This window comes from Schistocerca cancellata, chromosome 9, assembly GCF_023864275.1.
Source record: "Schistocerca cancellata isolate TAMUIC-IGC-003103 chromosome 9, iqSchCanc2.1, whole genome shotgun sequence".
Lineage (NCBI taxonomy): Eukaryota > Metazoa > Arthropoda > Insecta > Orthoptera > Acrididae > Schistocerca > Schistocerca cancellata.
In genome coordinates, this window is record NC_064634.1 from 191,112,539 (window position 1) to 191,124,782 (window position 12,244).

Consider the following 12,244-nt stretch of genomic DNA (forward strand, 5'->3'; position numbering starts at 1 on the left):
AAAATCAATGGAAAGGGAGAAGTTTGAGAAGATTGTGGTACTATTTGGCTTATCTTGTGGAAGCAACACACAAAATATAAGTTCAAGAAGGGGTGTTGGAATTGTGTGAACAATATATTTCGTGTGTGATGGAGCAAAGTGCACTGTGTAAAATAGACCTCTTTGGCATTGCCTAACACTCTTTGTGTGCGCTGATTATTGTGTTGTGTTCGCTGGAATCTTGTTTTGTTCTTGAATGTGCAAATATAGTTATTAGTAAGATGTCCCTTTTTCTCCTTAATACCTATTCAGCTGCGCAAATTCCAAAAGAAATCATTGAAAACCTAAATCTGGTTAAGTGAACAAGAATTTGAACCATCAACCTACTGAATGTAAGTCGAGTGTGATATGACTGTGCCACCTCATTTAGTCTATTTCATGAACTCATTACATTACTTTTATTATTTTTCATTATTGTAGGCTGTAGCCTACCTTCTCCTGCTTCAACAATGGTAATCAGTCTTTACACATATCCCTAACATATACATATATGAAGTTATTAAATAGGTACATTTTCCTGATGTTCTGCAAAATAATGTTTCTATGATTGTGAACTGGCTTTTGACTTCTCAAGTTATCATTAGGTGGGAACTGAATGTTGTAACCACAGATAAAATGATGTATATCATACAGATACAGAGTGTTTATGAAGGAAGGCATCAGTTTTTTATGTTATGCATAAATTGTCACATTTAACCTCATATCAAAAATAAAATCAAACCATGGAAAATCCAGGATGGAATGTAACAATACCAGAGAAGGAAAGTTACTAATCACCATATAGCGGAGATGCTGAGTCGTGATAGGCACAACAAAAAGAAAGATACCAACCATTTCCTCGACCAACTCTCCACAGTTCCTGTTCCTTTACCACACGGTGCCCTGCTCATCACTATTGATGCCACCTCCCTGTACACTAACATTCCTAAAGCCCATGGCCTTACTGCTATCAAACACTACCTTCCCAGACACCCTATGGATTCCAAACCAACAATCTCCTTCCTAGTCTCCATGACCAACTACATCCTCACCCACAATTACTTCTCCTTTGAAGGCATTACCTACAAACAAATCCGCGGTACAGCTATGGGCACCACATGGCACCATCCTATGCTAACTTGTTCATGGTCCACCTAGAGGAATCCTTTCTATAAAACCCAGAATCCTAAACCCCTCACCTGGTTCAGATTCATTGATGACATCTTTGCTATCTGGATTGAAGGTGAGGACACCTTATTCACATTCCTCCATAATCTCAACAACTTCTCCCCCATTTGCTTCACCTGGTCCTACTCAACCCAACAAGCCACCTTCCTAGGTGTTGACCTTCACCTTAGAGATGGCTACATTAGTACCTCCATCCATATCAAACCTACTAACCACCAGCAATACCTCCACTTCGACAGCTGCCACCCATTCCATACCAAGAAGTCCTTTCCGTACAGCCCCCTCGTAACTCAGTACCATCCTGGACTGTAACAACTGAATTACATTCTCCGCCAGGATTTCGATTACCTCTTGTCGTGCCCTGAAATGAGAAATGTCCTGTCCACTATCCTTCCCATCCCTCCTACCGTGGTATTCTGCTGTCCACCGAACCTCACTATATACTCGTCCATCCTTACACAACCCCTTCTCCCAATCCCTTAACTCATGGCTCATACCCCTGTAATAGACCTAGATGCAAGACCTGTCCCATACATCCTCCTACCACCAGCTACTCCAGTCCGGTCACTAACATCACCTATCCCATCAAAGGCAGGGCTACCTGTGAAACCAGTCATGTGATTGACAAGCTAAGCTGCAACCACTGTTCTGCATTCTATGCAGGCATGACAACCAACAAGCTACGTTCCCGTAACCCTCCTGGCCTCAACCCTTGTTAGTCACTGTCCTCACCCATCCAGCCCCATCCCGTTCCCATTCCAGGACTACACAGCTGTCAGTTCACCGCCACACCCAGTCTTTTAATTTCTTTTTATTTCTATCCTTTCTGCTACTTGCCCCCTCCCCCCTCTGCACCTTCTCTCCTGCCCTCCGTCTAAACTGCAACACTTCACTGTCCACCTCTCCCACCATACTATCCCTCCCCCTCCCTGCCCCAGCCTCCTCCTTACCCCCACCCAGTCCCAACTCCCATCATGCACTGGTGCTGCTGCTCACAGTGTGGTTTCAGAGCTCTGAGACTGCAGACGTGTGTGCAAGTTGCGTTTGCGTGAGTTTGTGTATGTGCGTGTGAGTATGTGTGTGTCTACTGCTGACAAAGGCCTTAATGGCCGAAAGCTATAATTGTGTGAATCTTTTTGTTGTGCCTATTGCGACTCAGCATCTTCGCCATATGGTGAGTAGCATATTAAAAATAACATTTTTTAACTCACTGCTCATGGAAGCCCACACTTTTATAACAGTTTTTTAATGGTTTATTGTAACATTTTACATTTTGTTAAGAAAATATGATCCTACTAGAGACACTTGGAAAAAGAAAAAAACATACTACAAAGAATGCGAGCTTAGTTGTAAATGATGAAACATGATTTCCTTTTTCCTCTATGTTAAACTAAGTTTCAATTACACATATTTTTAAATATAACAGTAAATTCAACTTTTTCATCTTTTGTTACACATAATAATGTTCACATAACAAAAAATTATTTGTAGTGTTTTCTTAAACATGACTGTTTCTGCATAACATAAAAAAGTAATGCTTTCTGTTGTAAATAGTCTGTATCTCATCTTTTTATTTATCTGTTTAAGCCACATGTCATTTTATCTGTGGTTGTGATATCCAGTTGTGACCTATGGGTTTGTGGTCAAATAAATACAATTTTTGCAGAACATTAGGAAAGTGTTTCCTATTTGGTATTATTGCCACGATCTGTCAATCACCAATAACAAATTCAGTTAACCCAATATAAAAGTCAATTTGTTTTATTATTTATGTTTCCTGTACAATATGTCATAATAAATCTTAAATTTTGTGCTTGATTATGAAGTGTTACATTTCCATGTACATGACTCTGATACTAACATAAAAAGTGTTGCTTTTGTTTTTCCTGTCAAAAGGAATGGCAGTACACACTATAAAGATAAACTTTTTGACATCAGGTCACTGCCCATGAAATGCCTGATTTGTAAATGGCATAAGCTGGATATTTTCCAATAATGTGGTTGCATTGGAAAGTAACAGGGCCTTTCCCTACATATAAGGAGTCAGTAGGTGCTAGCATACCATGTGATCATACACACACATCACGGACATAAGCCAAAAATGTCTACTTTTTTGTACTAGGTTAAACATGACTACAAAGCAGCCAGAAACCTCAGCAGACTACATGGAAATGACACAGTAAGTAAAGTATCGTTCAAGAAATTTTTGATGTAATTGTATATGACTGCTGAAAGGAATCACATGGAAATGCATTATGATACAGTTACAGTAATAAACCATGAGAAGTTGCTGTATCTGACATACACTGTTCCTCAAGGTCATAGCACACATCATTTGATTTTCATTATTTGAAGCATGTTGAGCTTACTGAGCAACTTATGGTGCATTTTCTCAAAGCATGCCTTTCTATGCTTCCAAGGGACCGGATATTTTATTTCTAAGACAGGGTAATGAATGGTGATAAATAACTGATATTATATTGTCATGTGCTAACAGTGATCCACTACCAAAGGAACATAATGATGACTTAATGGTGTATTGTTGATATCATTCTTGAAAAATGACGAAAGAGTGAATGCTGAGAAATACACTGCCTCACTGTAGACAATTTCACAGACACTACAAGTTAGTCACCCAATAAAATTTTAATACTCTTTAATGTTGCTTCACATTGCTAGAACCACTGTGCAAAAGCTACACAATGTGCACTCGTTCTCCTTCATCTGTCATATTTCTTGCATACACTTATAGCTTGTACATTAACTATAGAGCATCCACTCACATATTTGCAATTGCTGGTACCTGTAAATCACATAAACACTTCAAGCACACTTCAGTAAAATTTCCAAGGCATATTCACTCCCACCTTCACTGTCATTGGCACATGAGATCACATCAGCCTTTCAAACTCGTGTTGCTTGTATATTTACCACAGCACTTGTCTCTTGCACTTTCCCCGTCACAAGTGTCTTCATTATTACATGCCATTCCACTATTACAAACCATTCATACTCCTGTCTTGTCTCAATCTTGTATCCATATTATAATTTTTGCTTTAAAAAAGATTTCACAGTGAAGTAGCAATCAGAAATACATTTGGGGAGAAAGTCCAAAAATTCAAACTTCTGCTAAAGTTGAAGATATGTGGAAGAATTTCCTCCAGAAAATATGTAACATTCAGTGACACCACTCTTGACTGATAAATAATCCTGTAAACCATGTTGTAATTTGATATTTTACTTCAAAAATTGAAAACAACAAAAATCCCATGCAAAAAGATTAATGATCAGCAGGAAGCTTTTACCATGTAGTTTCATCATACATACACTAAGAACAGAAATGCAAATATGTGATATCTGGAGTTTTCAATTTTGGTCTTGACGATGACCTAATCTTTGAGAGAGCAACAAAAGCGATTGAGACTGTGAAGCATCTGGAAAGAATAAACAGTTCAAATGCCAATAAACATTTTGTGAATATATTTCTGCTTTTGATTCTGACTCCGCTGAAGAATTGTAACCAGAAGAGATGGAATTAGTGGGAGTTCTACAAACCATTCGGTAGTAGAATGATTCCCTATACAGACTTGTATTAAGAGTGCAGGTCTATTATATTACCACAGGGGAGGATTCCTGACTTAACTTATGCTCAGCATACAGTGAAGAAGAGGAGAATTTTAATACGGAACTTACAAAAATACACACATATGTGTCTTATAATTGAGATGGCTAGCCTGCACTCATGTTTCAGACCTGATGCTGTGTGATATGAAGCTACAAAAAGAGTAAGGGTTGATTGTATGACCATGTCTTTTACTGGTGCCATTCTTTAGAAAACGAAGATATAAACACACAAACTTATGTTGCTGCCATTGTCATGTGATTGGTGAAAGTGCTAGTCTAGGGAAAAACAGAAAAAAAAGGGAGAGGAGACAGGAGGTGAATAATCATATGTATAAATTAGAAAATAAAAAGAATTGTCATACAATCCAAAAGAATGGTCTGCCTCAGGGATTTCTTTTTTATCCATTTTGCAAAACATTTTTACCAATCCACAGCCAAAATAGATACGAGAAAGAAGATTTCTGTAAACTGGCAGCACTACCATTGCCAAAGGGAGGAGTTTTGAAGAAGATAAAAAGACTAGATAAATCATTTAGAGAACCATGTACTCAATGTAAAGCTAAATGTCTGAAGCCTAGCCCCAGCAATACCCAAATATGTGCCTTACATTTACAGAACAAGACATTTAAATGTGAAATCATAATCTAGCACTGTGACCATGAAAAATAGCTGGAGGTGAAGATGGACTGTATTCTAGCATCTAAAATTCTGAAAGAGAAGTAAATGCAAGGAACGTCTTTAAAAGAAAGGTGACAGTTCGGCATAGGGTACCCAATCAGCAATTTTGTTTACATCTGTAATATATGCCACACCATTCTGGGAAGCATTGGTCACACAAACCTAGCCAATATAGGCCTGAATAAATCAGAGTGATCAGTAAGACCAATCATCATATAGAAACTTTATTTCAGGAGTTGTGTAACACCAGTTACAATTAAACAATGGAAATCCAGGATGGAATAATGACAGTATTATGAAAAGGAGAGTTTCTGTTCACCATATAGCAGAGATGCTGATTTGCAGATAGATACAACAAAAAGATTGTCAAACAAAAGCTTTTGGGCAAGCAGGCCTTCATCGGAATTCACACACACACACACACACACACACACACACACACACACAAATGCAGTGCAGCTCTCGCACACATGGCCATAGTCTCTGGCTACAGGGCCTTATCAGCCAGAGACTGTGGTCATTTATGTGCAAGTTGTATTTGTGTGTGTGTGTGTGTTTGTGTTCACATGTGTGTGTTGTGTTGTGTTGTGTTTTCTAATTCTGATGGACACCTGTTAGACCAATTACCATTGTGTGTTGAGGTGCTAAAGAGAATAAAAGGAAGAAAAATATGATTGCAGTAGAACACCTATTGCATAATTAGTAGGAAACAAATTGGAAAACATAACTAAACTCCAGATGATAGCTGTGGCAACAGTGATGACACATTGAAGCCATTGATCACCAAATTAAATTTTTATTTCTGCACAGTGCCGTCAAACGTTGTTTCTAGTAATAAACAACCAATGCGTTAAATTTTCTGTCAGACACCTTTTACACTGCAGAGAGACACCATTTAAACAATACAACCATTAAGGCAGTCATAAAAACCAATATGAATTAAGAAGTGAATACTAGCTTGGCTATGTTGGTGTTTGTAATAGAGGATTAAAATCTTATGCTGACTTGGTAAGTGTGTCCTTGAGCCATCTGTAAAATTAGGACATTTTCTGGCAGACTCAAATATGTAGTACCAGTGCATCTCAGTTTGGCTTTTGCAAAGAATTCTCAATGGAGAAAGCCATAAATGAGCTCACACGTTATGCTCTTTCAGAGTTACACAAGAAAACTTATTCTTTTGGTTTATTCTGTGATCAAGACAAGGCGAGGTAGACTGTACATACTGACTCTTGCAGGCTTCAGTTCTAGGTTCACTCTGGGGCTTAACCTGTTTAAATGTACTTCTACTCACTTTGAAGAACTGTTCAAAACTGGAATGTTTGCTGTCACAGTGTACTAATAAAGGAGCAAAATCCACCATGCCAGACATCCCATCCTTCCATTTACATTTTTGTGGTTATTTTTCCTACTTGGGGCCCCCCTCCATGCGTGACCATGCCTGTGCCACCATTCACATCTGAGAGTCATCCCGGCATTCCTACATGCTGTCCTGTTTCATCTTCCTACCCCGGCTCTATGCCTTCTTCCACAACATTGTTTTTCCAAACCTATCCTGCCATTGTCAGTATAGATGACAACTTGCACTAACAGCACAACATTACCAGGAGTGTGTGTTCATATATGTATTTGAACATTCTTAATGTTAAGAAACATGGATCTGGCTACTTCTGAAGCAGCCAGCTATACTTTTCATGTTTCTGCCCACCCTTAGGCAACAAAATGAGTTGCTTGTTTCCATATAGAATATTCTGTTATTGAAATAAATGCATGTTTCGTGTATTTTAATTGTTCAGTGGGTTAACGTGTGTGTGTGTGTGTGTGTGTGTGTGTGTGTGTCAGAGAGAGAGAGAGAGAGAGAGAGCGGGGGGCGAGGGAGGACGGGAGGGGGGTTCCTTATTCTGCTGCCTGGAGACAGAATAATTGCACTGCCAAAGAAAAAATTCTTTTTTACTATTATACTGCTGAGATTATTTAAAATAAATTGGCCAATTTTGTTATCTGTGTATGCCTTGAGCAACAACTCAGTTAAGTGGAAACAAGAATTGGCCAATATCTGTAAGATGAAACTGAGGACCACAGGAAAGAAAATAATGTAGTTCTGAGTTTGGGCTTGATTATTTATCATTTTCAGTCTAGTTTTCTGGCTGGGCTCTAAATACATTTTATATTTGCAGTTAGTAATATGTTTGCTAATTGATTGTTTTATGGACAACATTTTGGTCTTAACGTATTTCGTTTGACACATGTTCAGTTAAGTGTCCTTGTAATGAATGATCCTCTGTTCTTTTTCTATTTTACTGCTTGACTCATATAATGTGGTTCACTTTTATTTCTCATCTGTGTGTCACAGTAAAAACCTACCTATATCTCTTGATGTGTCTGCTACTTTGTTTTATTCTAACTTCTTTCTCTCTGTCAGTGTAATGAGTCTTTTACCTTTTTTTTGTATCTTTCCAGAACCATGATGAGGTATTTATTGAAAAGAATTCACATTTCATTATTTTCTTTGCATGCTCAGGAATGGCTTTTTCCTTTATTACTTTATTAGCATTAAATAATTTAACATAAACACGTGAACTTAGCAGACAACGCTCTCATCAGTTTCAGACACGAATTAATTTAACTTTGGCATCAGTACTTCACCCACTGAAAACATTGTTCAAAAGCTGTTAAAACTTTTAGATTTTCTTGCTAGGATTTTAAGGTAAGCTCTTCCATTTAATGATTACTTAGCATAATGCTTGCACAATCTTTCTGATGATATATCCCTTTTGTCATGGTTTCTCACAGACTAGTGTTGCTTGCTGAGTCTATATAGTTGATAGCCCACAAAACCATGTGCGAGGTTAGCTGTAGGTTTCTGCTAGGAAACTAGACTGTCATCCCAAAGCACAGATCAACCTGCAGCTTTGAGCACACTGAAGACACTCTTCCTAGGCATGATGTAATTATGATTAATTCTAATGTAACGAGTGCAATAGGCTTCTGTTTAAAGTGCACTTCTAGCTTTCATTTGTACAGCATTTGGGCATATTTTTGCTAACAGTTCCCTGCATATCTTAGTCAGATTGCTGTACTATTGGCATTTCTACAAAATCTGCTGCCATTAAGTATTTATATTTTAATTAAGTTTAGTAACTATAAAGACCCTAGAGCTGCTTCATTCGGGATCTGTTACACTATTACATATGTTTAGAAAATACATTACTTGAGAACAAAAAATTGAATTCTGAACTTTAGTTTGGTAGTTTAACAACATATGACATAATGTTCTGTCCATCTTACACATTAGTGCTTTTTAAAGCTACCATAGAACAACATACTAAGAATAAGAAAACTTGCAATAAACTCATGAAAGCATTTATGTAACACAAAATGTAACAGTTCATCAAGAGTAGTGACTGGCGTATTATGACGAGCCAGTTGCTCGGCCACCATTGACCAGACGTTTTCAGTTGGTGAGAGGTCTGGAGAATGTGCTGGCCAGGGCAGCAGTCGAACATTTTCTGTATTCAGAAAGGCCCGTACAGGACTTGCAACATGTGGTCGTTCATTATCCTGCTGAAATGTAGGGTTTTGCAGGGATCAAATGAATGGTAGAGCCACGGGTTGTAACACATCTGAAATGTAACATCCACTGTTCAAAGTGCCATCAATGTGAACAAGACATGACCAAGACGTGAAACCAATGGCACCCCATACCATCACGCCGAGTGATACACCAGTATGGCGATGACGAATACACACTTCCAATGTGCATTCACCGCGATGTCGCCAAACACGGATGCGACCATCATCATGCTGTAAACAGAACCTGGATTCATCTGAAAAAATGATGTTTTGCCATTCGTGCACCCAGGTTTGTCGTTGAGTACACCATCACAGGCACTCCTGTCTGTGATGCAGCGTCAAGGGTAACCACAGCCGTGGTCTCCGAGCTAATAATCCATGCTGCTGCAAACATCATCGAACTGTTCGTGCAGATGGTTGTTGTCTTGCAAGTGTCCCCCTTTGTTGACTTGGGGTTCGAGAAGTGGCTGCACGATTCGTTACAGCCATGTGGATAAGATGCCTGTCATCTCGACTGCTAGTGATACGAGGCTGTTGGGATCCAGCACGGTGTTCCGTATTACCCTCCTGAACCCAGCGATTCCATATTCTGCTAACAGTCATTGGATCTCGACCAATGCGAGCAGCAATGTCGCGATACGATAAACCGCAATCGCGATAGGCTACAATCCGACCTTTATCAAAGTCGGAAATGTGATGATACGCATTTGTCCTCCTTACGCGAGGCATCACAACAACGTTTCACCAGGCAATGCCGGTCAACTGCTGTTTGTGTATGAGAAATCGGATGGAAACTTTCCTCTTGTCAGCATGTTGTAGGTGTTGCCACCAGTGCCAACCTTGTGTGAACGCTCTGAAAAGCTAATCATTTGCGTATCATAGCATCTTCTTCCTGTTGGTTAAATTTCGCGTCTGTAGAGCGTCATCTTTGTGGTGTAGCAATTTTAGTGGCCTGTAATGTAGATGTCTGTGCAGGACGTTCATTCATGGTTAATTCTCGAACATATACAACCTGAATTCTTATACTTGCTTCTTTATACCAGGGACAATTATTAATATGTCGTCCAATAGTAGTCTGTGCGAAGGTCAAACAATGGTATGCCTGTATGATCCCCCTGTGTGAATGATATCTTAAACATGAAATTTAAAACTTCAGCTTTCATTTTGGCTTCTTCTATTGCCACACCAGACTGGTCGACAAGTGACTGGACAGAAGCCTTCAACCTTGGGTTCTCAGCAAGATCTTTTGTTGAAATATGATGGTGGCAGTTGTATGCCTTGTGCATTGGCCTTTTTATGGGTGTACAAATTTCTGCTGATATTTGGATGTTGACATTTCTACATCCCTTTTTTGAACCAAGAGTGAAACAACCTCATCTTCTCCACCATTTTCTGAATTTTGTTATTAAATTGTGGTGGGTCTTTTCCATCCCTTAACTCACTTACTTGGCACATACTTCTCCAGAGCTTGATTTACAGCCGCCTGTTGAAACTTTGCCCACATTTCCTCTGTGCCCATCATGCTGAAACTAAATGATGTCATTTCATTTTCTAAATAGGAGCTAACACTGCTTATCTGCTCTTTCCATTGTAAACACTCTCATAGCCTTCTGGATGGGTGTATTAACTTTCATGTCCCTCATTGCTATATCATCATGATCACTAATCCTTATCTCTATACTAATACCATCAATAGGATCAGGCATGTTTGTAGCTATGAAGTCTACAATATTTTCATTGTGCATGGGTTGTCGAACTAGCTGTTGAAGACAAATTTTGGGAAACATGTTCAGAACTACTTCTGTCTGTTCTACCTGCTTCTGTCTGTTCTACATGCAATGAGATCGTATATGTCCCACTGTATACCCGGTAGGTTAAAGTCATTTACAACTACTATTGCATGATTGGGGTACTTCCATGCCACTGAGCGTAGACTTTCTTTGAATGAATCTACAACTGCTACCGCAGAATTAGGTAGCTGGTATAAACATACAAAGGTTAACTTGAGTTCACCTGGGCTGGTTGCTTGTGTCCAGATAATGAACACTTCTGTGGCATTTAATTGTCTTCTTTCTGATGTATGTTCCATACCTCATTAAATATTTTGGAGTTTTCTAATTCAAGTTTTGCCTATCTTTCAGTTTTGAGAATAATTTGAGCGTGACAACTTTCCTGGAGGACAGTAAGTTCAGGAACTTCGTTACAAATACTTCAGGAATTTAGGGATAAAATTTTGACAGTCTAAATGCCTTTATTTTGTACATGATCTATTTTTGCTCCCTCTGTTTCAACTGGTGAGTATTCATGAGAGGACATCAAACTTTTGCCTAGCTCTTCCTCCCCCCCCCCCCCCCTCCCCCTCCACACACACACGACACCACTTCTCCTAGCTGCCCATATGAGCTGATAAGGGCCTCAGAATCCAAGCAACAGGAATCATTGGTGCCAAAAATGAGCCACAGTGTGCAGATAATTGCACCCTGCACTTTTGATAATTATGGGCGGTGCCACCTCCTCATTTCAGATGAGGCCCCATGACAAACAAACAGTCTACACTTGGGATTTCTTCCCAGCCCTGGATACTATTTCTTTAAGGGGCTCCAAATGTGCCTAAAGTTGGAGATCCCGAAAAGTAACAAATCCCTCTCCCATGCACCTGTACCCTGTTGAGGGAGCAACTGCTTGTCCATTCACAGGGTGAATGGTAGCAGAGCCTGTGGAGGAAACAAGTGACACTTGAGATGTCGTATGTGACACACCAGATTCTCTGCCACCACTACACCCCAAGGCAGCAGCCTGCAGACAACTGACCTCAACCAGTGCTCTTTTCAGCTGTTTGCGAACCTTAGTCAGCTCCCCTGCATCCACACACACCATCTATCCTACTACTACTATTACTACTACTAATTTATGAATTAAACCATAAAAGCACCCAGTAAAAGGTAAATATTTATTTTAAAAATAATCTAACTGATGTGAAGCTGGTGATATTGTGCCTCAAAAGATAGTGTTTATCCTCTACTGAATAAGTTACAGTCAGTTTTTGTTGGAAACCTAACATAGTTGCTTGTACTAATTTCCTTGTGAAGGATAAAACTATAATTGATGAATGCTACACAAATGTTGTCAATCTGTTGGATGCAAGAATGTGTGAGCAGTGGTTTTA

The 12,244-nt window shown here is 39.2% G+C and overlaps 1 protein-coding gene across 6 annotated transcripts in view; it reads left to right on the forward strand.

Annotated features, from left to right (window-relative positions):
* The window catches only part of LOC126101159 (calcium uptake protein 1 homolog, mitochondrial), a 207,999-nt gene that overhangs the window by 126,757 nt on the left and 68,998 nt on the right, over nucleotides 1-12,244 (forward strand). For 3 of the 6 annotated variants that reach the window (XM_049911852.1, XM_049911851.1, XM_049911855.1), the window contains exon 6: nucleotides 3,329-3,385. The exons of the other annotated variants lie outside the window; for them this stretch is intronic. In XM_049911852.1, the coding sequence (XP_049767809.1) occupies nucleotides 3,329-3,385 (57 nt within the window). The remainder of the gene's footprint in view (nucleotides 1-3,328; nucleotides 3,386-12,244) is intronic. 6 annotated transcript variants of the gene reach the window in all.